Source organism: Amblyraja radiata, chromosome 21, assembly GCF_010909765.2.
Source record: "Amblyraja radiata isolate CabotCenter1 chromosome 21, sAmbRad1.1.pri, whole genome shotgun sequence".
In the NCBI taxonomy this organism is placed as follows: Eukaryota; Metazoa; Chordata; class Chondrichthyes; order Rajiformes; family Rajidae; genus Amblyraja; species Amblyraja radiata.
In genome coordinates, this window is record NC_045976.1 from 32,784,625 (window position 1) to 32,809,713 (window position 25,089).

Consider the following 25,089-nt stretch of genomic DNA (forward strand, 5'->3'; position numbering starts at 1 on the left):
CCATCAATCATCAGGTTCTTGAACACTACGGACTTTTAACTGCCATGACTGCTCTACTGACATTGGCTTTACACTACCGTGGTGTAGTTTACTTGAAAGAAATGATAATTTATGAAATATTTATATTTTTGTTGTAGTTGTGTCTCATGGTGCATATGACAAATAAACACTGTTGATTGTTGAGTTACAGTATGAGGGGAGAAAGAAGGTAAGGAGTTTCAATGCTTTAGAAGGACAGAGGGGGGTGAAAATTTTCACACACTAAGTGAAACTGAGGGAAGTAAAGATGCAATATCGAAAGAAATTGAAACTTTAATGTTTGAGGAAAACTGAGGGAGGTGATCACTTGTACAGTTTGAAGAGAGTCTGAGCTACATTAAGACTTCTACATGTTCCTTCAACATGTGGAGATTGGGGAGTAGGTGAGGAGTTCCTCAGTTTATGACAGGTGAATTGTTTGATAATACTTTAGAAGACTGAGGGAGCTGTGTTGCTTCACAGGAAGGCAATTGAGGATTCCAAAAACTGAGGGGAGACTGAGGGAAGACTGAGGGAAGTGATGTATATCATGGCTCGAAAGAGGCAACATGTTATGCAGTTGAGGTGTGATTGAGGGCAGTAAAGACTTCCAATGTGACAGGAGTGAGAGGTTCCCTATTTTGCTCTATGTCAGGACAACACATTTTCCCCACCCAAAAGTTTACTTGTTTGATTTCTGGTGTTTCTTGATTTGACGAAAGATTGATCCGAAATATTAACTTATTTTTCTCCCACAAATAATGCCTGGCCTGCTGAATATTTCGAACATTCTCTGCTTCATCTCGGATTTCCAGCTTAATTGTTGGTTGGAAACACGAGAGACTGCAAGAAGCTGGAATTATGAACAAAAATGCAAACTGGTGAAGGACCAGAGTTGAGTTCCTACAGCTGTCTAATTGTCACGTTCCTCAATTGCCAGTAATATTATTGCTTTACTGTTCCACCCTCTATTGTTGCTAGTTAGTCACGAGTTTTATCCCAGTGACACTCCCCCAGCATTGCTTTCTTCGTTCCTCTGTGTGCTCCTTGTACAGCTCCCCGCACGGCTCTCTCTCTCTCGCTAACTCCAGTGCAATTTCATTTCCGTAGTCTGTTGTTTGCGGTTGGTCCTATGGCGTCGCTCCGCTCGCTGCTGCTGGCTCTGGGCCTCAGCCTGCCCGTCACCAGCAGCCCCGGAGTGGTGCTCGTCCTGGCCGATGACCTTGGATACGGAGATCTGGGTTGCTTCGGCCATCCAAGCTCCCGAACTCCCAATCTAGACCGGCTAGCAGCTTCGGGCAGGAGGTTCAGCGACTTTTACAGTGCGTCCAGCCTCTGCAGCCCATCCCGGTGAGAGAGGGAGACCCGCGGTCTGACAGTGGGGTTAGGTTGGGACTTGGAAGCGAGTTGGGCCGGGACCCGGAAGCGAGTTGGGCCGGGTCTTGGAAATGAGATCTGGCGAAACCTGTCGCGGTTTAAATAATTGCAGCACTACCTATTCCAACAGTATAGTATTAGCTTTGCTGCATTGCAATGTGACAGACTATAACTATGAATCAGTGAAACTGCGAACTTTTATGTCCATTGATCTGCTCTCAACTTCTGAAACCCAAGGGTATGATTCTATCCAAATGGGAGCTTCCCACTGAACCTCATCGCAGAATTAAGGACAGGAGCTCATTAGGACTGTTAAAAAGGGGGATTTGAACCTAGTCGCATTCTGAGGTTGTAAAGTTCCCACTGGACTAAAAACTTACTTCAAGAGATGGGGAAACAGAATCATACTCCGCCACTTGCTCAGAAATGCAACTTGGAAGTCTTAACCCAGTCTTTAAATGACGAATGTATGACTTAAGATAGACACAAAATTCTGGAGTAACTCAGCGGAACAGGCAGCATCTCTTGGATAGAAGGAATGGATGACATTTTGGGTCAAGACCCTTCCTCAGACTCCAGTCTTGGGTCGAGACCCTTCTTTAGACTACTGCCTGAAGAATGGTCTTGATCTGAAACGTCACCCATTCCTTCTATCCTGAGATGCTGCCTGTCCCATTGAGTTTCTCCAGTATCATATCTTCGGTGTAAACGAGCATGTGCAGTTCCTTCCTACACAAGTATATGGATTATGCTTTCCACCATTGTTGATGACTTTGCCATGGACCCAAATAAAGGTTTCTCAACATTTTAAATGAAAAATCTCAGTTTTTACACTGTGCTAATTGTCATGTTTTGTTTCTTCCTTTTAGCGCAGCCTTGCTCACGGGCCGTTACCCAACACGGTCCGGAATTTTCCCAGGAGTTTTCTATCCAGGGTCAAAGGGAGGACTTCCTCTGAATGAAACTACGATTGCGGAATTGTTGAAGCAGCGGGGATATGTCACCGCAATGGTGGGGAAGTGGCACTTGGGCTATGGACTAAATGGGAAATATCTACCCATCCACCAGGGTTTCGATGAATTCTTGGGCGTTCCATACTCCCATGACCAGGGTCCCTGCCAGAACCTGACATGTTTCCCACCGGATATTAAGTGTTATGGAAAGTGTGACCAAGGTGTGGTCCTCTTGCCCTTGGTCAAGAATGACAAGGTGATCCAGCAGCCAATCAGCTTTACCAAACTCACTCCAGCGTACAATCGATTTGCAAGAGACTTCATTCTAAGAGCAACAAAACAGGGGAAACCATTCTTCCTTTATTATGCATCACATGTGAGTAGTTTGGCATTTATAGCTTTTTGGCAACATTTCAGCCAGGGCTGACTGTCCACCAACATCTGCAGTTTATAATGCTTACCATTCCTGGTCCTCTCAACCAGCTTTGCAACCCTCTGAGATCTTTGGAATGCACTAGTTTTGTTATCTTGTGCATTCGCACACCACTGGTTTCTCTGCTTTCAATTGCTAAGGCCCAAAACTTTGGAATTCTTTCCCACCCACTTTGCCCGACCATCACATTTTTTTAATAATCCTGTAAAATGCTGATTAAACCTACTTTGACCACATGTTTAATTCCTCTCCAATATCTCCCGGCATGAATTGGTGTCAATCTGCTGATGATGCTTTTGCAATTATATATATATTAAAAATGTGCAATAGAGAATGAATAGTGTTTTGATTTAAATGCAAATGTATACCTGTGATACACTACTATCCTAATTCATTTGCATGGACAGTGTGGAACAAATATCATGTGGTGAAACCTTCAGTTGATTCACCACTTGATCTGAACAACATCTGTAATGGCAATCCTAATTTTCCACTCCTCTTTTTCAGCACACCCATTATCCACAGTTCGCAAGCGCAGACTTTACAAGACAATCTAAGAGGGGTCCTCTTGGGGATGCACTGATGGAATTTGATGGTTCGGTGGGGCATATAATGAAGACTTTACATGATGCCGGAGTGGAGAATAACACATTAATCTTCATCACCAGTGATAATGGGTATGTAGATTTAGAAATACAGTGTTGTTATGTGTCTGAAATATGCAGGTCAGTGTAGTTCTATGTATTTATTCTAGGGATTGCTTGCAAAATCAGAATGTATTCCCATTGATTAGTTGCACATGAAGCTGGTATTGAGTTTTTAAAAGCTGTTGCAGTCAAGCAGTTTGATACACTTGACAATCCTGCTGGGCTGCTACTGGTGTCAAAGTTTGTTTCTTAAAAAGCAGATAGCAACAAAAACTGTTCAAGGTAAACCATGGCAATCTTTAATTGATTCGTCAGACGGGAGTGGCAAAAGATCTACAATGAGCACAAACGTTGCTCAGTGCTTCTCATTCCACTCACAGAACAAAGGAAAGTTAGCACAATTAGTAAAACACTCCTACCATGTCTGAATATGGCATGACTGAAAGATTTTATAGCCTTTCAGAATATAGGAAAAGTTGGGTACAAATCAAGCTCATCCAATAACAAGTTTTTACTTATCTCTGGAGCGTCAGCTATTTTTTATCAATCCTGGCTTCTTTATGGCCTTGAAAAGAAGCACATGTTATTACGCAGGCTGCCATCTTATTGTCTTTATTGAAAAGACAACCTGTCCTCCATATTGTGTTCCATATAATTTACAAAGTTATTCAGACTTGGCACTGAGCCATTCTTTTGTTCTACTAGTCCATGCTTTTGTAGAAGAACAACTCCATTTTAGATTTGACTATTAACTCTTTCACTGGGACAGTCAGTGGTTAAGCACATTGTTGTGAGAACAGAATTAATGCTGCCTGACCAATGTCATTGCCTTCTTCCAGGCGAACACCCTCAGCATTGAATTCTCCATAGTCAGTGGTGGGTAGGCCAATCACTCATGTCCCTAACACCAAATGCTGGAAACAGACATTCTGTCCCAAGCTTTGTCACAAGGGAAAAATAGCAAGTGGACAGAGAGAAAGATTTAAGGATGTGGTTAAAGTCTCCTTGAAAGAATGCAAAATTGCCACTAACTACATGGAATCTCTGGCCCATGACCATTCAAAGTGGAGAAGGAGCATTGGGAATGGCACTGAGAATTTCAAGTCTTTGCATTAGGAGCACATGGAAGTTCAAAGGACCAGCAACTAATTCCCCATCTGCAGCAGGTCTATGAGTCCCACCTTGGTCCCATCCATCACCTACAAATCTGCAAAACGGGAGTGGGACCTCCCTCACCCTCAATCCCAAGAGATTGCCAATAATGTTAAGAGGGTGCAGGAAGACAGGTTGCCTTCTCTAACAGATGATCAAACAGTTTCAATCCATTCACTCGGAAGATACCTGGACTGGAGTGCTTGAGTTATAAGGAGAGATTAGAAAGGCTAGGGCTCTTTTTCCCTCAACATAGAAGGCTGAGGGGTGACCTAATAGAGATATGTAAAATCATGAGGGGCATAGATATAATGAATGATCATGGCCTTTTCCCAGGATGCAGTAGCTAAAACTAGAAGGCACATGGAACGAGCTGCCAGATGAAGCTGCAGTTAGAAGCAGATTGTAATTAGTAGTAGCAGCAGTATATATATTTAATTTCGAACATGTAAAAAAAAAGTTAAAAACAAAGCAAAATAACAATAAAATGAAATGAACAATAAACCTATACACTTTCAATAACTTCTCATAAACATCGTAAATTAAATCTTACATGTTCGAAAGGAGCAGAAGTATACATTTATTTATTTCTACCCCTTCTCCGCTACTCATCAATTAATTCACAAACTTTATCTCCATAACTTTATCACATACACAAATATATATATTTTTTGCAATTCTTCTTAAACTGAGTAATGTTTGTGCTTTGCTTGAGTTCCACATCCAAATCATTCCACAATCTCACCCCACAGATTGAAATACACATAGGTACACAAAAATGCTGGAGAAACTCAGCGGGTGCAGCAACATCTATGGAGCGAAGGAAATAGACCAACGTTTCGGGCCGAAAACCCTGCCCTACACATACTTCATAGTTGTACGAACACAAAGTATCTTTAAATTAAACTTTCCTCGCAAATTATAACATCCCTCCCTGTTAAAAGAACATTTTTTGTGTATTACCTGATAGTAAATAATTTCTTGTTTTATATACTATTTGTGCTGTATTCTACTAGATCCATAAACTTTAAGGCATTTGACTTTAAAAACAGAGAGTTGGTGTGCTCACAAAATCCTACATTATCAACTATCCCTATGGCCCTTTTTTGCAGTATACATAATGGATGTAGGGTGCTTTTGTAAGTGTTACCCCATACCTCCACACAGTAATTTAGATATGGTAGTACAAGTGAACAATATACAATGTACAGCGCTTTGTGATTCAGAATGTGCCTTGTTCTTCCCTGGACTGCAATGCTCCTTGCCAGCTTTGCCCGCACATGTTTTATATGAGGTTTCCAGCAGATTTTGTGGTTTAATATCACACCTAGAAATTTATTTTCACATACTCTATCGATATCAACACCATCTATCCTCACTTGTACCTGAGTGTTTATTTTAGAATTGTCAATTGTATAAAAGATATTTGGACAGGCAAATGGATGTGAGCTAAATACAGGCAAATGGAACTAGCTCAGGCCGGCAACTTGGCCAGCATGGACGAGTTGGGCTGAAGGACCTGTTTTCAGGCTGCATAACTATAACTCTCAAGTTTAATTGAGACTTTACAAAAATCCAACAATATCCTAGTTACATGTGCTGATAATAGCCCTTCATTTGCAGGTTTCTTAAACAAACTTCATGTTCTTCAATTGGCTTGGTGGAATCTGAACAGGTGTTCTCTGCATTATTGGCTCCATGACAAACCCAGCACTTTTATATCCCAGTACAACCATGGGTTTATTGTGTTTATTGAGAATTACAGGCTGATCTAACCTACCTTGAACCTGCCTTGAAAGCGTTGGCAGCTGTGAAAACCATGAAAAGCACCAGTTGCTTCAGGAGAGTTGATAGTGTGGGATAAAACGATTTATAACTGACTTGCTCTATTTGCAGCCCTGAGCTGATGCGAAGATCACGTGGTGGAAACGCAGGGCTGCTAAAGTGTGGCAAAGGCACCACATATGAAGGAGGAATGAGGGAACCGGCAATTGCCTACTGGCCTGGCCAGATTACTCCAGGTCTGCAATTCTTGGCATCCAGCTGCTTACATATTGGTTACGTTCCAAGCTTGAGATTGCTCAAGATATGAGATTGGCTCAGTCAGAATTCCATTCAATTAGACACAGATCCCTTGGGCACATCATTGACCACATCACCATTATCAGTTTAGCGGTTGATCTACACCTTGACTCCACTTCCAGAAAATGTAAACATTGATTCAACTTCAGTTGACTTCTGGATGGAAGTGTTAATTAACTGTCAGCATCTTGATTTCACTTGACTTGACTCTAATTCTAAAATTAGATTTTCTTGGATCCCCCACCTAAACATATATATTTTCAGAACTGTAGCTTACTATTTTCTCAATAGATTTTCCCTTCACTTATTTCTTGGAAGCACATTTTATTTTTTTGTATTCCTTAATGAAATGTTCTTCCACAAATTATGAACAGAAATGTCATCATAATTTAACTGGGGAGTTTGGAATTGTATTAAATATTTTGCAGAATAGTTCCTGGTCTTTATTGATACATCACAGAAATTATATTCCTTTCAGAAAGTGTTGACTTTCTTTGCTCTGCAGGTGTGACCCACGAGGTGGCCAGTACCCTTGACGTCCTGCCAACAATTGCCAGCCTCACAGGCGCAAAGCTTCCACAAGTCAAAATAGATGGATACGACATGAGTGATATCCTCTTCAATAATGGGAAGGTACTGGTTGTTATATCTCAATCTGTAAACTTATCCCAGCTCTCAATATTTAAACTATAGTTAATTTCTCCCTTTTTTATCTTTGTTGCAAATTGCGTTTACTTTCCTAAATTCCCCATGTGAGTACTTCAAATTGAGATTGCATCTGCCCTCTTAAATCAACATAAAGGAACCTACTACACTCTTTTATAGAAGATATGAAGATAGGATTATTGCTTGGTATAAATTGCCCCTAGTGTAGATGGAAGATAGGAGAATCATCAGGAGCAGCTGTGAGAAAGTTACTGGAAAAGAAGTAGGGGAATGGGGTAAGGAATGACAGCCACAACGGCCGCGATCGGCCTTCTTCCTATATTGTAAGAAAATATGAAAAGTAAAGATAACACCTAGGTCTTTTTGAATATCGACAAATCTCAATCTCTTGCCATCAATAAAATAACCATTTCAGATTTCCAGGCTCTCATTTTTCCATGTTCAACTTTGTCTCTTATGTCATTGTCCACTCACTTAGCTTGTGTCTATCTCCTTGAAAACTCTGCATCCTCATCACTGTTTACATAGTTTTCTGCCATCTGTAAACTCAGAAATACTGCTTGTGGTTTACTCAGCCAAATTGATGATATTGAGTTTGAGCAGTTGGTGCCCAGGCACTGATCACCACAGCTCATCAATTGCCACATTATGGTCCACTGAGAAGAACCCATTTACTCCTAGTCATTATTTTCTATCTATTAATCATCTTTAATCCATACTAGCGTATAATAGAAAGATTAAACAAGAACTTGCAGTTTGAAGTTTGATCTTTATTTTATGACAAGTTGAAGTGAGGGAATACGTGAAGAGCCCGCATGCGCATCAATCTTCAGAGCAACTGTATGAAACCACAGACCAGTTGCAGAACTTAAACTATAGAAAGATTAACGAGCCTAGAGTTACCGGATGATCTTTTATGAGAATCAGGGTTGGGAGTGGAGGGCACGTATTCCCTCACTTCAACTTCTCATAAAATAAAGATCAAACTTCAAACGGTAAGTTCTCGTTTAATCTTTCTATTTTATTTCGAAGTCACGTGAGTGACTACGTGAAGCCTTCAAAGCTATGTGGTTTCATGCAGTAACCCAATCTGTGTGTGAAACACTTAAACAGATAAAACCATAAATGGTAGAAAGACATGGGTTATTAACAACATGATGCTAACTTGCATACATGGCCATTGCTCTTAATCCGACCATAGTCCCAATTGGCTTTGAGTTAGACAATAACTCATGCCACACTGTACAGAATTCTTTCTGCAATCATTCAGACATATTCAACCAAAATTTTATAACTTCTGAAAGTGCACTATGTAAACTTCCTGCGGTTGCAAGAAGATGGACAAATGGGAATATCAATTCTATTGTAGGGTCCATTCTATTCTATATCCATTCTATTGTAGGGTCTCACTGCATCCAGATCAGCTGCTGTAGTTCCCCAAATCACAATTGCTTCATTAGCTGAAAAAACATTGGATGTCTGAGGTGATGCAAGGTTGCCCGGGAGATGAGCTGCCATTTACAACTGACCACTGGGGCTGGTGCTAACAGGCTCTGCCTTGCAGGCTGCAGTCAAGTTTATTTTAATGCTGTGCCTCACTGCACTCAGACTACAAAAGAGAATCAGTACTGGTGATGGCATTAAAAAGGACCTTCAACAAGAGTTCCAGATACATTTTTGTTTGTGTCCATTAATGTTTTGCAGAGCAAACGGGACACCATGTTTTACTATCCATTTGCCCCCAGCAAGAAGCTGGGAGTTTTTGCTGTACGCTATGGGAAGTACAAGGCCCATTATTTCACTCAAGGTAAGGCAACTCGAAGAGGGCAAGCACAAAATGGGCATCAGTGATGCAAACTTGGGCAGCTGAATGTTTCATTGCCTTGTGAGTCAAAGGCTGACACTGAGTGTGGGTGACTGACCTGTGAGAAAGAAAGTAGCATTGTGTGAGAAGAGACATTGTGTGTGAGAAGAGAATGCCAGTGTAATTGAAAGTGTCAGCATGTGACATGTAGGAGGCCAAATGGCTGTGAAGAAGGATGGAATATTAGAGGTATGTGCGTGAGAGAGATTCTGAGTGTGAGGGTGTGCAGTGCACTGTGATAGAGCAAGAGTGGTGCTAAAGGTTTGAGTGAATGGGAGAAAGTTGGCCTGAGCAAGCAAGGAGGACTGTGAATAAGTGAGTGAGATTGACCATAAGAGATAAAGACGAAATAGTGGCACTTTAGATGAAGCTCCAAGTCACAGGCGTTTGTGTTGTGACCAGTTGGGCCAGTTTACTTATTTTTGAGGGTATTAAATGAAAACCTTGACAATAATTTTTATTCATTCTTCCACTAGGTTCCACCCACAGTGACAGCACTCCTGACCGTGCCTGTCACTGGGACTCTTTACTCACCCATCATGACCCTCCACTGCTTTTTGACTTGGAAGCTGATCCGTCTGAGAACTATCCACTACACAGCTCTGACATTCCCAATTATAACTGGATCATCGATCAGATACATAAGAAAAAGTTGGTGTTTGAAATGGGAATGGAGTTTGGGGAAAGCCAAATAGATAAGGGATTTGACCCAAATCTTGAACCTTGCATTAAACCTGGCTGCAGCCCCAGGCCTGCCTGTTGTGCAATGAATTAAAATGGAAGAAGGAAAGGAGACAAAACGTAATCTAACACCACTTTAAAAAACTAATAACTATTCTCAACAAGGGCTTCTGGGACAGTGCTGACTTGGAGAAGAGAGAAGGGTCGGATTATGTAACATTAGCATTCTCTTGGTAGTTGGAATCCAAGGTCAGAACCTTTTTACCTGGGTGGAAATGTCAAAGATTATATGGCATAGCTTTGAGGTGAGCAGGGCAAAGTTCAAATTAGATGTGCAGGGCACTTTTTTATACAGATGATGGCGTGTGCCTAGAATGCGCTGCCGGGGATGGTGGTAGCCTAATTATCGGCCAGATACACAAGGAAAAGTTGTTGTTTGAACTGGGAATGAATTTTCAGGAAGGCTAAATTGAGATGGTAGTTGACCCAAATCTTGAACCTTGCACTAAGCCTGGCTGCAGCCCCTAGCCTGCCTGCAGTGTAATGAATTAGAATGAAAGAAGGAAAGGAGAGCAGATATGATGGTGAAATTTGAGATGTTTTTAGATGGGCACATGGATTTACTGGGAATGGAGGGATATTATTGAGGAGAAATCAACACACGTGGCTGTGGTAGTGAATCTGGGTTAAAATGTGGCAGCAGAGCCGGTGCACAGGAGAAATCAGAGGGGACGCAGCGAGAAATGATGTTGCTGAACTGTCAGAGAGAGGAGGGGAACTTCTTCAAAGTGAGCATACCTTGAGGAGAAATCTAATCATATATTTATCCCGTGCAGGCCAGGCACGTGCCGTGAAAAATTACTCAGGGTAGGCAGTCAGTCGGCTTTTTAAAAAAAAATTAAACCGCGCGTGCGCAGATTGTTCTCTCCGTAAAAATAAAAAATAAAAATAAAATCAGTAACAATTCAATTTGCCCAAGGCTTCCTAGTCTCCTTTATTCTGAATTACGGAATGGGTGGGAGAGGTGAAGGGTGATGGCAGGTGGAGAGATGGTGGGAAAAACAGGAGCACAGGGAAAAGTTGAATTAGTTGTCATCTAATTGAATGACAACACTTGTCCTAGGGACCAATTGGGGGGAGAGTTCCTTTCACAGCGTGTGGAGAGTCTGTGCCAGGGGTCAAGTTGCGGGAAGGGCAGGAGTCTTGAGGACGGGGGCGGGGATAATGCCGGGAACTCACTCACCGCTGCCGCAGCTCTCCTGGCACGAAGCTACCGTATTGTAGCTGGGGATAGAAGCAGCTCGGGGAGCTGCGAGCGGTCACCAGGACCCGACAGCAGAACTGGCCGCCACTTCAGCGCCTTCTGCCGGCCCGCGCACCTCCGGCAGTGCTCTCCGTCTGAACACCTCTCACCTGCCGCTCGCTCATGTCAGCCGCTTCCTGCAAATCCTTAAATTCCCACAGCCGAGTAACCTCAATCCGCTGGTACACACAATTGCTGGGGAAACTCAGCGGGTGCAGCAGCATCTATGGAGCGAAGGAAATAGGCGACGTTTCGGGCCGAAACCCTTCTTCAGACTCAGCGAAGGAAATAGGCGCTGAGTTTCCCCAGCAATTGTGTGTACCTTCGATATTCCAGCATCTGCAGTTCCCTTTTGGACAACCTCAATCCGCTGTCCGGCCCGGCGGCCGCTCGCTGCCACCCGAGCTACTTCTCCCCCCCCCCCGGCCACAATGCGGTGGCTCCTTGCAAGGAGCGTCGCAAGTGGGTTACTGGTATGATCCAGATCCCCTCCTTCACAATGCTCCTACCCTCCCCGCAACTTTACCCCGGGCCAGACTCCCCAAACGCTGTGAAAAGAGCTCTCCATCCACCCCCACCCCTCGGGAAATATGGTATTTAAAAACATCACCAAGAAATGTACTTGCCACATCATTGGTACACGAGCTCCATTCTTCTCTCTCTGTTTCCTAAGATACACTTAAAATAATGACAATCCATATTTGAAAACCCTGCCAAGAAACTAGCGCTGCGCATGCGCAGTGCTGCAGAATTTCAGCTGCCTTCAGCCCCGCTTGAAATTGACGGCTTCCAGCAGCGCTGACGGCACGCGAGTTGCACAGACCTTCGAGGGTTACAAGCGCTGTGGATGAAAGGCACAGAGAATTATGCCCACCTAAGAGATCGATCTCTTAGATAGGCATAAGTCTCCCATGCCTTTACTATTTATATTTAGTAATTACCATGTTATAATTTTAGACAGGGTAGACAGTGCCTACCTTGTCTACCCTGACGGCACGTGCCTGGTGCAGGCAGATTAGTTTTTCTTGGCATCATGTTTGGCACAAACATTATGGGACGACGGGCCTGTTCCAATGTGGAACTATGTACAGTTCTGTGATCTAAAATGCAATCTTAAATATTCCAGAACAATTTTGATGATGAAATCATGTTTTGAAAAATCAACTGGACCCATGGAATTCTGATTAATTACAGTATTCCTTTATCCATTCTGACTATATTTTTGATGTTCATTTTATTTAACCAGTCAGTATTGTGATGGGTCTCACCTTAACTAATATAACGTGTGTGTTTCATTGATCTTGGCCACTTTCAGCTCTGAGCTGTAATGAAACCTCCTCCTCACTCACTATCACCACAGTGGCACCAAAGCGCTGCTTATCAATCACCTGCTCTACTCTCTCTATACCCAGGGCTATGCAGCCAGACATACTTCCAATGCCATCTTTAAATTTGCCAGTGATACTACCATCATTGAACAAGTAATTGGTAAGAACAAATCAAAGTACAAGAGGTAGAATAATAATTTGGTTGGTTTGCGCCAGAATAACAATCTTGATCTCAACATTAGCAAGGAATGATTGTTGACTTCAGGAAGTAAAAGACAAAGGCCCATGTTTCTGACTTCATTAGTGGGTACGGTGGAGGAGAGTCAACAGCTTCAAGTTCCTACATCTCTGATGATCTGTCTTCAGCCCAGCACAAAAGTACAATTGCAAAAAAAAGCACACCGACACCTTTACTTTCTCAGAAGATTGAGAAGATTCAATGTGTCACAAATACTTTATTGAGCCACTACATGTTTATAGTGAAGAGCATATTCACGGGTTGCATCAGAGCCTGGTTTGGAAATTCGAATGTTCAAGTCTGAAGGAGGCTTCAAAAAGGGATAGACATTGCCCTGTCCATCATGGGTATTGACTTCCCCACCATCAAAGGTATGCACAGGAAGCACTTCCTTAAGAAGGCAGCTAATACTATTAAAGACTGGCACCACACCACCCATGCTCTCCTTTTGCTGCTGCCATAGGAAGAAGATACAGGATCCTGGAAACTGTTACTTCCACATTCAAGTTCATATTCCACCCATCAATCATCAGGTTCTGGAACCACCCTGCACAACACTACGGACTTTGAACTTCCATGACTGCTCTACTGACATTTGCTTTACACTATCGTGGTCTAGTTTACTTGAAAGAAATGATAATTTATGAAATATTTATATTTTTTGTTGTAATTGTGTCTCATGATGCATATGACAAATAAACACTGTTGGTTGTCGAGTTACAGTATGAGGGGAGAAAGAAGTCAAGGCGTTTCACTGCTTTCGAAGGACAGAGGGAGGTGAAAAATTTAACACAGTGAAACTGAGGGAAGTAAAGAGATGCAATATTGAAAGAAAGTGAAACTTTACTGTTTGAGGCAGACTGAGGGAGGTGATCAGTTGTACAGTTTTTAACGAGTCTTAGCTACATTAAGACTTCTACATGTTGAAGGGGGATTGTGGAGTAGGTGAGGAGTTCCTCGGTTTATGACAGGTGAATAGTTTGATAATACTTTAGAAGACTGAGGGAGCTGTGTTACTTCACAGGAAGGCAATTGAGGATTCCAAAAACTGAGGGGAGACTGAGGGAAGTGATGTATATCATGGCTCGAGGGAGGCAACATGTTATGCAGTTGAGGTGAAGAGTTCCAGTGTGACAGGAGTGAGAGGCTCCCTATTTTGTGGCTGTGGAGAAGTTCCTCTGTGCATCATATATATTAATTGGATGGCACGGTGGCACAGCGGTAGAGTTGCTGCCTTACAGCACCACAGACCTGGGTTCGATCCTGACTACTGGTGCTATTTGTATGGATTTTGTACGTTCTCCCCATGACCTCTGTGGGGTTTCTCCGGGTGCTCCAGTTTCCTCCCACACTCCAAAGACATATAGCTTTGTAGATTAATTGGCTTGGTAAAATTAAAAAAATTGTCCCTAGTGTGTGCAGGATAGTTGCGTGTGGGGTGGATTCGGTGGGAAGAGAATGTTTCTCTGAACTGAACTAAACTAATGAGTTGAAAGAGAATGTAGGTGGCATGATTAGTAAATGTGCAGATTACACCAAAATTGGTGGTTAAGTGGACAGTGAAGTCTAAGGTTACAACAGGATATTTATTATCTCAGATAAGTGTGAAGTGAAACATTTTAGGAAGTTAAACCAGTCTGGGCCATACACGGTCAATGGCAAGATCCTGGGGAGTGGTGTCGAACAGAAAGAACTAGTGGTACAAGTACATAGTTCCCTGAAAATTGGAACACAGGTAGAAAAAGGTGAATGGCCCAATGTTTGCCTTGATGGGTCGTGGCATTGATTACAAAAGTTGGGACGTAATCTTGTACACAGTTTTAGCGAGACTGCACTTGAAGTATAATGTATAATTCTGATTGTCACACTATAGGAAAACGTGATTAAGTTAGAGAGGTTGCAGAAAAGATTCACATGGATGTTGCTTGGACAGAGGGGTTTGAGATATAAGGGAAGATTGAATAGGTTGGTAGACAAAAATGCTGGAGTACTTTTCCAGCATCTGCAATTCTTTCTAAAACACGTTGAATAAGTTGGGACTGTTTTCCCTGGAATCCAATAATGTTTCCAGTATTTTCAGTTTTTATTCATTGTGCACCAATACCCAGGATTACGATGAGAACCTCAAGGCTCTGTGTCAGGACAACACCTTTCCCCCCACACAAAAGTTTACTTGTTTGATTTCTGATGTGTCTTGATCTGACGAAAGATCATTGATCTGAACTATTAATTTTTGTTTTTCTCCCACAAATAATGCCTGACCTGCTGAATATTTCGAACATTCTCTGCTTCATCTCAGATGTCCAGCTTAATTGTAGGTTGGAAACACGAGAGACTGCAAGAAGCCGGATTCTTGAACAAAAATGCAAACTGTTGAAGGACCAGAGTTGAGTTCCTACAGCTGTATAAATGTCACGTTCCTCAATTGCCAGTAATATTATTCCTTAACTGTTCCACCCTCTATTGTTGCTAGTTAGTCACGAGTTTTATCCCAGTGACACTCCCCCAGCATTACTTTCTTCGTTCCTCTGTGTGCTCCTAGTACAGAGGAACACCTAGCACGCCTCTCTCGCAAACTCCAGTGCAATTTCATTTCCGTAGTCTGTAGCTATATGATCTTTGGTCTGTTGTTTGCGGTTGGTCCTATGGCGTCGCTCCGCTCGCTGCTGCTGGCTCTGGGCCTCAGCCTGCCCGTCACCAGCAGCCCCGGAGTGGTGCTCGTCCTGGCCGATGACCTTGGATACGGAGATCTGGGTTGCTTCGGCCATCCAAGCTCCCGAACTCCCAATCTAGACCGGCTAGCAGCTTCGGGCAGGAGGTTCAGCGACTTTTACAGTGCGTCCAGTGGCTGCAGCCCATCCCGGTGAGAGAGGGAGAGAGACCCGCGGTCTGACAGTGGGGTTAGGTTGGGACTTGGAAGCGAGTTGGGCCGGGACTTGGAAGCGAGATCGGGCGACACCTGTCGCGGTTTAAATAATTGCAGCACTACCTATTCCAACAGTATAGTATTAGCTTTGCTGCATTGCAATGTGACAGACTATAACTATGAATCAGTGAAACTGCGAACTTTTATGTCCATTGATCTGCTCTCAACTTCTGAAACCCAAGGGGATGATTCTATCCAAATGGGAGCTTCCCACTGAACCTCATCGCAGAATTAAGGACAGGAGCTCATTAAGACTGTTAAAAAGGGGGATTTGAACCTAGTCGCATTCTGAGGTTGTAAAGTTCCCACTGGACTAAAAACTTACTTCAAGAGATGGGAAAACAGAATCATACTCCGCCACTTGCTCAGAAATGCAACTTGGAAGTCTTAACCCAGTCTTTAAATGACAAATGGTTGACTGATGGGCCTGTCCCACTTAGGTGACTTTTTAGGCGAGTGCAGGAGATTCTGCGCTCACCACATGGTCACCACATTTTCACTGATGGTTTCTGGTGAGTCTCCTTCATGGTCGCGAGGAGTTTCCGCATTCTGGGAACTAGTCGTGGCCTCAGTATGGTCGCAGCAAATTTTTCAATATGTTGAAAATTGGTCGCCATGGAGAAAATCGACAATCCTGCAGTCGTAGGTGCAGTTGTAGTGTGGTCGCCGTGTAGTTATGGGTAGTCGAGGTAATCGTAGGTAGTTTTAGTTAATCGCCTTTGCTGACCGGTAATTTTCGTTGGCTCATTGGGGAAAAAAAGTAAGCAGGACTTTTGAGAACCCAAGGATAACCGACTGTTAAATTTCTGCTGAACTTCACAGCTGTGTATCTCTAGCTTATTAAAAGTTGTCTGGCCTCTTCAAAGTTGTCTCCACTCCTTCTACCCCCTTCTTCCCTCTTTTAAAGGACTTACCTTACACTGTGCTAGCTGTCTTAATTACAGCGCCAACCTGTTCATCGCGGTGTGTGTCTGTATCACCTTGGCTTTGTACCGTGTGAATTTCAGACAGCGCTCCCCCCCCCTTGCCCTGGCTCCCGCCTTTGCAATGTGTTTATGTATGTGTGTCTATGTGTGTGTGTGTGTGTGTTCCACTCTGACAGTCGCCGTTCCAGTTCCCAGTTTTTCAGGTGACTGTTGGCAACTTGTCAGTCGCCGGCAGTCTGCTGAAATATCGCCTAAGTGGGACAGGCCCATTAAGATAGACACGAAATGCTGGAGTAACTCAGAGGAACAGGCAGCATCTCTTGGATAGAAGGAATGGATGACATTTCGGGTCGAGATCCTTCTTCAGACTCCAGTCTCGGGTCGAGATCCTTCTTTAGACTCCTGCCTGAAGAAGGGTCTCGATCTCGCTTTCCACCATTGTTGGTGACTTTGCCATGAACCCAAATAAAGGTTTCTCAACATTTTAAATGAAAAATCTTAGTTTTTACACTGTGCTAATTGTCATGTTTTGTTTCTTCCTTTTAGCGCAGCCTTGCTCACGGGCCGTTACCCAACACGGTCCGGAATTTTCCCAGGAGTTTTCTTTCCAGGGTCAAGGGGGGGACTTCCTCTGAATGAAACTACGATTGCGGAATTGTTGAAGCAGCGGGGATATGTCACCGCAATGGTGGGGAAGTGGCACTTGGGCTATGGACTAAATGGGAGCTACCTACCCATCCACCAGGGTTTCGATGAATTCTTGGGCGTTCCATACTCTCATGACCAGGGTCCCTGCCAGAACCTGACATGTTTCCCACCGGATATCAAGTGTTATGGAAAGTGTGACCAAGGTGTGGTCCTCTTGCCCTTGGTCAAGAATGACAAGGTGATCCAGCAGCCAATCAGCTTTACCAAGCTCACTCCAGCGTACAATCGATTTGCAAGAGACTTCATTCTAAGAGCAACAAAACAGAGGAAACCATTCTTCCTTTATTATGCATCACATGTGAGTAGTTTGGCATTTATAGCTTTTTGGCAACATTTCAGCCAGGGCTGACTGTCCACCAACATCTGCAGTTTATAATACTTACCATTCCTGGTCCTCTCAACCAGCTTTGCAACCCTCTGAGATCTTTGGAATGCACTAGGTCGGTTATCTTATGCATTTCCACACCACTGGTTTCTCTGCTTTCAATTGCTAAGGCCCAAAAATTTGGAATTCTTTCCCACCCGCTTCGCCTGACCATCACCCTTTTTTTAATAATCCTGTAGAATGCTGATTAAACCTACTGTGACCACATGTTTAATTCCTCTCTAATATCTCCTGGCATAATTTGGTGGCAATCTGCTGATGAATCTTTTGCAATTATATATATATTAAAATTGTGCAATAGAGAATAAATAGTGTTTTGATTTAAATGCAAATGTATACCTGTGATACACTACTATCCTAATTCATTCGCATGGACAGTGTGGAACAAATATGTGGTGAAACCTTCAGTTCTTTATATCAGGCTGTGGGGTAAAGGTGGATCAGCCTACAAGGGTTTTTACAGACAGGCATTTTGTAATTAGAAAATAAATTCTAAAATCATGACTGCTCAGCCTTACGTTGATCATTATACATTTCTGATATACCTTTGTGCTTCTCTGGAGGTATTCACCACTTGATCTGAACAACATCTGTAATGGCAATCCTAATTTTCCACTCCTCTGGTTCAGCACACCCATTATCCACAGTTCGCAAGCGCAGACTTTACAAGACAATCTAAGAGGGGTCCTCTGGGGGATGCACTGATGGAATTTGATGATTCGGTGGGGCATATAATGAAGACTTTACATGATGCCGGAGTGGAGAATAACACATTAATCTTCATCACCAGTGATAATGGGTATGTAGATTTAGAAATACAGTGTTATGTGTCTGAAATATGCAGGTCAGTGTAGTTCTATGTATTTATTCTAGGGATTGCTGGCAAAATCAGAATTTATTCCCATTGATAGTTGCGCTTGAAACTGGTATTGAGTTTTTAAAAGCTGTTGCAGTCAAGCAGTTTGATACACTTGACAATCCTGCTGGGCTGCTACTGGGATAGTCACTGGTTAAGCAAATTGTTGTGAGAACGGAATTAATGTCATTGCCTTCTTCCAGGCGAATATCCTCAGCATTGAATTCTTCATAGTCAGTCAGCTCCACTGGGTAGGCCAATCACTCATGTCCCTATCGAAGAAGCAACAAGGAAGAAAGTCGCATCTCCGTCGATGTAGGTGCCTGAAAAACAGTTTCCCCCTATTCCCTCACACCACCCTCCACACAAGACATACAGAGAAACCCTAAAACATACTTTTGGACATAAAAGGCCGTGATAATTCATTTGCAGCAGGTCCATGAGTCTCACCTTGATCCCAACCATCACCTCCAAATCTGCAAAACGGGAGTGGGACCTGATCACCCAAAATCCCAAGGGACTGACCAATAAAGTTAAGAGCGTGCAGGAAGACAGGTTGTCTTCTCTAACAGATGATCAAACAGTTTCAATCCATTCACTCGGAAGATTCCTGGCCTAGAGTGCTTGAGTTATAAGGAGAGATTAGATAGGCTGGAGCTTTTTTCCCTCAACATGGAAGGCTGAGGGGTGACCTAATAGAGGTATGTAAAATCATAAGGGGCATGTATATAATGAATGATCACAGCCTTTTTCCAGGATGCAGTGGCTAAAACTAGAGGGCACATGGAACGAGCTGCCAGATGAAGCTGCAGTTAGTACCACGTATAATTAGAACGTATAAAAGACATTTGGACAGGTAAATGGATGTGAGCCAAATACAGGCAAATGGAACTAGCACAGGTAGGCAACTTGCCCAGCATGGACGAGTTGCGCTGAAGGACCTGGTGGATGTCCAGATCCTACGAATTAATAAAGTGTAGAGGAGCTTTCCTTTATATTGGCCCAATGTGGTACTTGCCTTGGCAGGATTAGATGGGGTAGTTTATAGCAAGCTTTACTTTGCATCAAACTATTGGCCATAGTTAGTGTTGAGAGAACCCTGGCTAATATGGTTTGATGAGATTTGGTGCTATTGCTGTGGTTTCGATCCTCACGGGGAATAGGAAGGGTTATTGCAGTGGGGGTGAGTTCTCCCATTTTGCTCTCTAGGGAAACATTATTTATGCAATATATCCTGAAAGGAATCCTGGGGAAATTCCTAATCTAGTTCAATAGGACAGAGCTCCAATATTTTTCAATTTCAATTTCTTCATCTACCCTTTGGACCTGTACCTTTACTAGTGTTTGGCTGCATAAGCTGTTTAGTTTCATTAAAACTCCAGTTATTGCCCTGTGAATAATTGATGTTCTCTAACTCCTCTGTCAACTCAATGGAAACACACCTGTTAGCTGATGAGACCAGGTGGAGGCAGTTGGGAGTTTGAAGCTGGGACAAGTGTACAGTTGATCAGACACAGAAAATTTGACACAGAATTCACAGCAGCTTGATTTGGAATCTCTTAATGTTGACAGTTTCCTTGTCATCAGAAACCCCAATTACTCAGCATCGAGTATGAAGGTTGGTGAGAGATACCTTTTATTGTCTTAATAGATAGAATTTCACATGAAAAACTGAATATGGTAGGATGTTGACTAGATCAATAATATAATATTTAGCATTGGGTAAGGGCTTAAAGATGATTTTAAGCAAATAATGTCAAACACATAAATACCACCATCGATAATTTAATGTTTTTAGATAAAGAGGTTCTTCTGTCTTGTTATTTAATATCTGAGCAGAAGCCAAGCTATCAGTCAACTCTACTATTTCTGTCTTTATGTATATAACCTAAAATTATCAGGGAGTGGCCAGTCTTGCACAGTTAAATTAAAACAAGCTTTATAAGAATGATATTCAGAAGTGATTTGATTTGACAATCTGTCACTTGCAACAAAAACATTGTTCTGCTTTGCTGTAGAGAGAGCCTTACTATACCTGTAATTCGTGTTTTACCTATTTTGTGAAGGCGCAATAAGACAAAGTAGAGAGAATTATAGGCTGATCTAACCTACCTTGAACCTGCCTTCAAAGCGTTGGCAGCTGTGAAAACTATGAAAAGCACCAGTTGCTTCAGGAGAGTTGATATTGTGGGATAAAACGATTTATAACTGACTTGCTCTATTTGCAGCCCTGAGCTGATGCGAAGATCTCGTGGTGGAAACGCAGGGCTGCTAAAGTGTGGCAAAGCCACCACATATGAAGGAGGAATGAGGGAACCTGCAATTGCCTACTGGCCTGGCCAGATTACTCCAGGTCTGCAATTCTTGGCATCCAGCTGCTTAAATATACATAGATGGATGATGACTGAATTTTGGAGCCTTCCCTCACAGTGGGAAACTTTGATCCCGCTGTGTGGGGATGATGTCTGTGTTGAAAACTATCGTGTTCTGTGCTCTTTATTATTTGTATGGCTGTATGGCGACCACACATTTCACTGTACCAATTGGTACATGTGACAAATAAATGTATCTTGCATTGGTTACGTTCCAAGCTTGAACAGAACCCAGAACCCATATGAGATTGGCTCAGTGGGAATTCCATTCAATTATACACAGATCCCTTGGGCACATCATTGACCACAGCACCATTATCAGTTCAGCGGTTGATCCACACCTTGAATCAGCTTCCAGAAAATGTAAGCATTGATTCAACTTCAGTTGACTTCTGGCATATTCTTCTTCTGGATGGAAGTGATTTCAAATTTTTAATTCACTGTCAGCATCTTAATTTCACTTGACTTGACTCCAATTCTAAAATTTGATTTTCTTGGATCCTCCACCTAAACATTTATTTTTTCAGAACTGTAGCTTACCATTTACTCCTTTTATCAATTTGAAACCCTTGATTCAATTAGCACCCATCCATTTTCTCAATAGATTTGCCCTTCACTTATTTCTTGGAAACGCGCATTTTATTTTTTTGTCTTCCTTAATATACATATGAAATGCTCCTCTATAAATTATGAACAGAAATGTCATCATAATTTAACTGGAGAGTTTGGAATTGTATTAAATATTTTGCAGAAATAGTTGCTGGTCTTTATTGATACATCACAGAAATGATATTCCTTTCAGAAAGTGTTGACTTTCTTTGCTCCGCAGATGTGACCCACGAGGTGGCCAGTACCCTTGACGTCCTGCCAACAATTGCCAGCCTCACAGGCGCAAAGCTTCCACAAGTCAAAATAGATGGATACGACATGAGTGATATCCTCTTCAATAATGGGAAGGTACTGGTTGTTATGTCTCAATCTGTAAACTTATCCCAGCTCTCAATATTTAAACTATAGTTAATTTCTCCCTTTTTTTAATCTTTGTTGCAAATTGTGTTTACTTTCCTAAATTCCCCATGTGAGTACTTTAAATTGAGATTCCATCTGCCCTCTTAAATCAACATAAAGGAACCTACTACCCTCTTTTATAGAAGATATGAAGATATCTGTTTTAATATTGTTAGTAGGGTCTCACTGCATCCAGATCAGCTGCTGTAGTTCCCCAAATCACAATTGCTTCATTAGCTGCAAAAACGTTGGATGTCTGAGGTGATGCAAGGTTGCCCGGCAGATGAGCTGCCATTTACACCTGACCACTGGGGCTGGTGCTAACAGGCTCTGCCTTGGAGGCTGCAGTCAAGTTTATTTTAATGCTGTGCCTCACTGCACTCAAGACTACAAAAGAGAATCAGTACTGGTGATGGCATTGAAAAGGACATGACCTTCAACAAGAGTTCCAGTTACATTTTTGTTCGTGTCTATTAATGTTTTGCAGAGCAAACGGGACACCATGTTTTACTATCCACTTGCCCCCAGCAAGAAGCTGGGAGCTTTTGCTGTACGCTATAGGCAGTACAAGGCCCATTATTTCACTCAAGGTAAGGCAACTCGAAGAGGGCAAGCACAAAATGGGCATCAGTGATGCAAACTTGGGCAGCTGAATGTTTCATTGCCTTGTGAGTCAAAGGCTGACACTGAGTGTGGGTGACTGACCTGTGAGAAAGAAAGTGGCATTGTGTGAGAAGAGACATTGTGTGTGAGAAGAGAATGCCAGTGTAATTGAAAGTGTCAGCATGTGACATGTAGGAGGCCAAATGGCTGTGAAGGAGGATGGAATATTAGAGGTATGTACGTGAGAGTGATTCTGAGTGTGAGGGAGTGCAGTGCACTGTGATAGAGTAAAGGTTTGAGTGAATGGGAGAAAGTTGGCCTGAGCAAGCAAGGAGGACTGTGAATAAGTGAATGAGATTGACCACAAGAGATAAAGACGAAATAGTGGCACTTTAGATGAAGCTCCAAGTACAGGCGTTTGTGTTGTGACCAGTTGGGCCAGTTTACTTATTTTTGAGGGTATTAAATGAAAAACTTGACAAATATTTTTATTCATTCTTCCACTAGGTTCCTCCCGCAGTGACAGCACTCCTGACCGTGCCTGTCACTGGGACTCTTTACTCACCCATCATGACCCTCCACTGCTTTTTGACTTGGAAGCTGATCCGTCTGAGAACTATCCACTACACAGCTCTGACATTCCTAATTATAGCTGGATCATCGATCAGATACATAAGGAAAAGATGATGTTTGAAATGGGAATGGAGTTTGGGGAAAGCCAAATGGAGAAAGGACTTGACCCAAATCTTGAACCTTGCATTAAACCTGGCTGCAGCCCCAGGCCTGCCTGTTGTGCAATGAATTAGAATAGAAGAAGGAGACAAAACACAGTCTGTCACCACATTCAAAAAACTAATAACTATTCTGAACAAGGGTTTCTGGGACACTGCGGACATGGAGAAGAGAGAAGGGTCGGATTATGGAACATTAGCGTTCTCTTGGTAGTTGGAATCCAAGGTCAGAACCTTTTTACCTGGGTGGAAATGTCAAAGATTATATGGCATAGCTTTGAGGTGAGCAGTTCTACATTGGATTAAGCCCGTCATCCCATAATGTTTGTGCCAAACATGATGCCAAGAAAAACTAATCTGCCTGCACGTGATAAATATATGATTAGATTTCTGGGCAAATTAGATGTGCAGAGCTCTTTTTTACACAGATGATGGTGGGTGCCTAGCATGCGCTGCCAGGGATGGTGATAGCCTAATTATCGACCAGATACACAAGGAAAAGTTGTTGTTTGAACTGGGAATGGATTTTCGGGAAGTCCAAATTGAGATGGTAGTTGACCCAAATCTTGAACCTTGCACAAAGCCTGGCTGCAGCCCCTAGCCTGCCTGCAGTGTAATGAATTAGAATGAAAGAAGGAAAGGAGAGCAGATATGATGGTGGAATTTGAGATGTTTTTAGGTGGGCACGTGGATTTACAGGGAATGGAGGGATATTAATGAGGAGAAATCAACACACGTGTCTGTGGTAGTGAATCTGGGTTAAAATGTGGCAGCAGAGCCGGTGCACAGGAGAAATCACAGAGGGGACGCAGCGAGAAATGATGTTGCAGAACTGTCAGAGAGAGGAGGAGAACTTCTTCAAAGTAAGCATACCTTGAGGAGAAATCTAATCATATATTTATCACGTGCAGGCAGATTAGTTTTTCTTGACATCATGTTTGGCACAAACATTATGGGATGACGGGCTTATTCCAATGTAGAACTATGTACTGTTCTGTGGTCTAAGATGCAATCTTAAGTATTCCAGAACAATTTTGACGATGAAATCATGAGGTTTTGAAAAATCAACTGGACCCCTAGAATTCTGATTAATTACAGCATTCCTTTACCCATCCTGACTATATTTTTGATTTGTTTTGAAAGCCCCATTTCCATCGCCAGTGTCTTCCAACCATTAATGAAGAGTGTACAGATTTCTAGTTACGTTGGTGTGAATGTGAAAGTTTGAATTCCACTCTTGAATGGGCTTCATTCTGGTGCCTTCTCGTGCCATTCTTGTTTTCTTCACCTACTGTTACCTAAACTATTGAATGAAGTAACCACTGTAAATAGTGACCAATGTATGTTATCCGTGTAACAGTGTGGGTTGTCTCTGGGTGCTCAGGTTTCCTCCTACGTTCCAAAGATGTACGGGTTTGTAAGTTAATTGGCGTCTACACCCTGGTGTGTAGGATGCAAGAGTGGCATTACATAAAACTAGTGTACAGGTGATCACTGGTCAGCGTGGATTATGTGGGCTGAAGGACCTGTTTCCACACTGTATCTCTAAACTAAACTCAGCTCAACCATTCAAATGCAAAGGAATCCAAATTAGAGGTGTTATTATTAGCAGGCAGGTTTTTAACATGGACAAATATGAAGGTTATGTATCTGATCGTTATTTTTGCTTCCTCAAAGGAAGCAGCTTGTAAATCTATAATTTAATGATTACATTGCTGTATTCAGCAAAGCTTTATGAGTGGAAAATTAATGTCACTAATCACTTACTGTATGATTCTTTTGTATGTTCAGGGTGTTTATTTTCTCCATTGGAGAAGTGCTTTTTGTAAGCA

General features: G+C 42.5%; 1 protein-coding gene across 3 annotated transcripts; it reads left to right on the forward strand.

The window, feature by feature from the left end:
* Positions 1-1,017: 1,017 nt before the first annotated feature.
* On the forward strand, positions 1,018-23,793 carry arsa (arylsulfatase A). 3 transcript variants are annotated; one of them, XM_033039999.1, is made up of 7 exons: positions 1,018-1,368; positions 17,141-17,600; positions 18,317-18,486; positions 20,772-20,896; positions 21,745-21,872; positions 22,411-22,513; positions 23,034-23,793. In XM_033039999.1, exons 1-7 carry the CDS (start codon positions 1,151-1,153, stop codon positions 23,330-23,332), a joined length of 1,503 nt encoding a protein of 500 aa, XP_032895890.1. In that variant the 5' UTR covers positions 1,018-1,150; the 3' UTR covers positions 23,333-23,793. The 3 variants fall into 3 exon arrangements, with proteins under 3 accessions (XP_032895890.1, XP_032895888.1, XP_032895887.1); XM_033039997.1 differs by lacking the exons at positions 17,141-17,600; positions 18,317-18,486; positions 20,772-20,896; ... (1 more) ...; positions 22,411-22,513; positions 23,034-23,793 and adding exons at positions 2,265-2,724; positions 3,289-3,458; positions 6,477-6,601; ... (1 more) ...; positions 9,033-9,135; positions 9,669-10,821 and having other exon boundaries at positions 1,022-1,368; XM_033039996.1 differs by lacking the exon at positions 1,018-1,368 and adding an exon at positions 15,342-15,605.
* The last annotated feature ends 1,296 nt before the right edge of the window (positions 23,794-25,089 follow it).

What these genes read in the sequence shown, in the direction of transcription:
- arsa (XM_033039996.1), top strand. Translation starts at nt 15,355, where the DNA reads ATGATCTTTGGTCTGTTGTTTGCGGTTGGTCCTATGGCGTCGCTCCGC. An exon ending in AGTGGCTGCAGCCCATCCCG is followed by an intron (nt 15,606 to 17,140) that starts GTGAGAGAGGGA and finishes TCTTCCTTTTAG; the next exon opens with CGCAGCCTTGCTCACGGGCC. An exon ending in TTCATCACCAGTGATAATGG is followed by an intron (nt 18,487 to 20,771) that starts GTATGTAGATTT and finishes CTCTATTTGCAG; the next exon opens with CCCTGAGCTGATGCGAAGAT.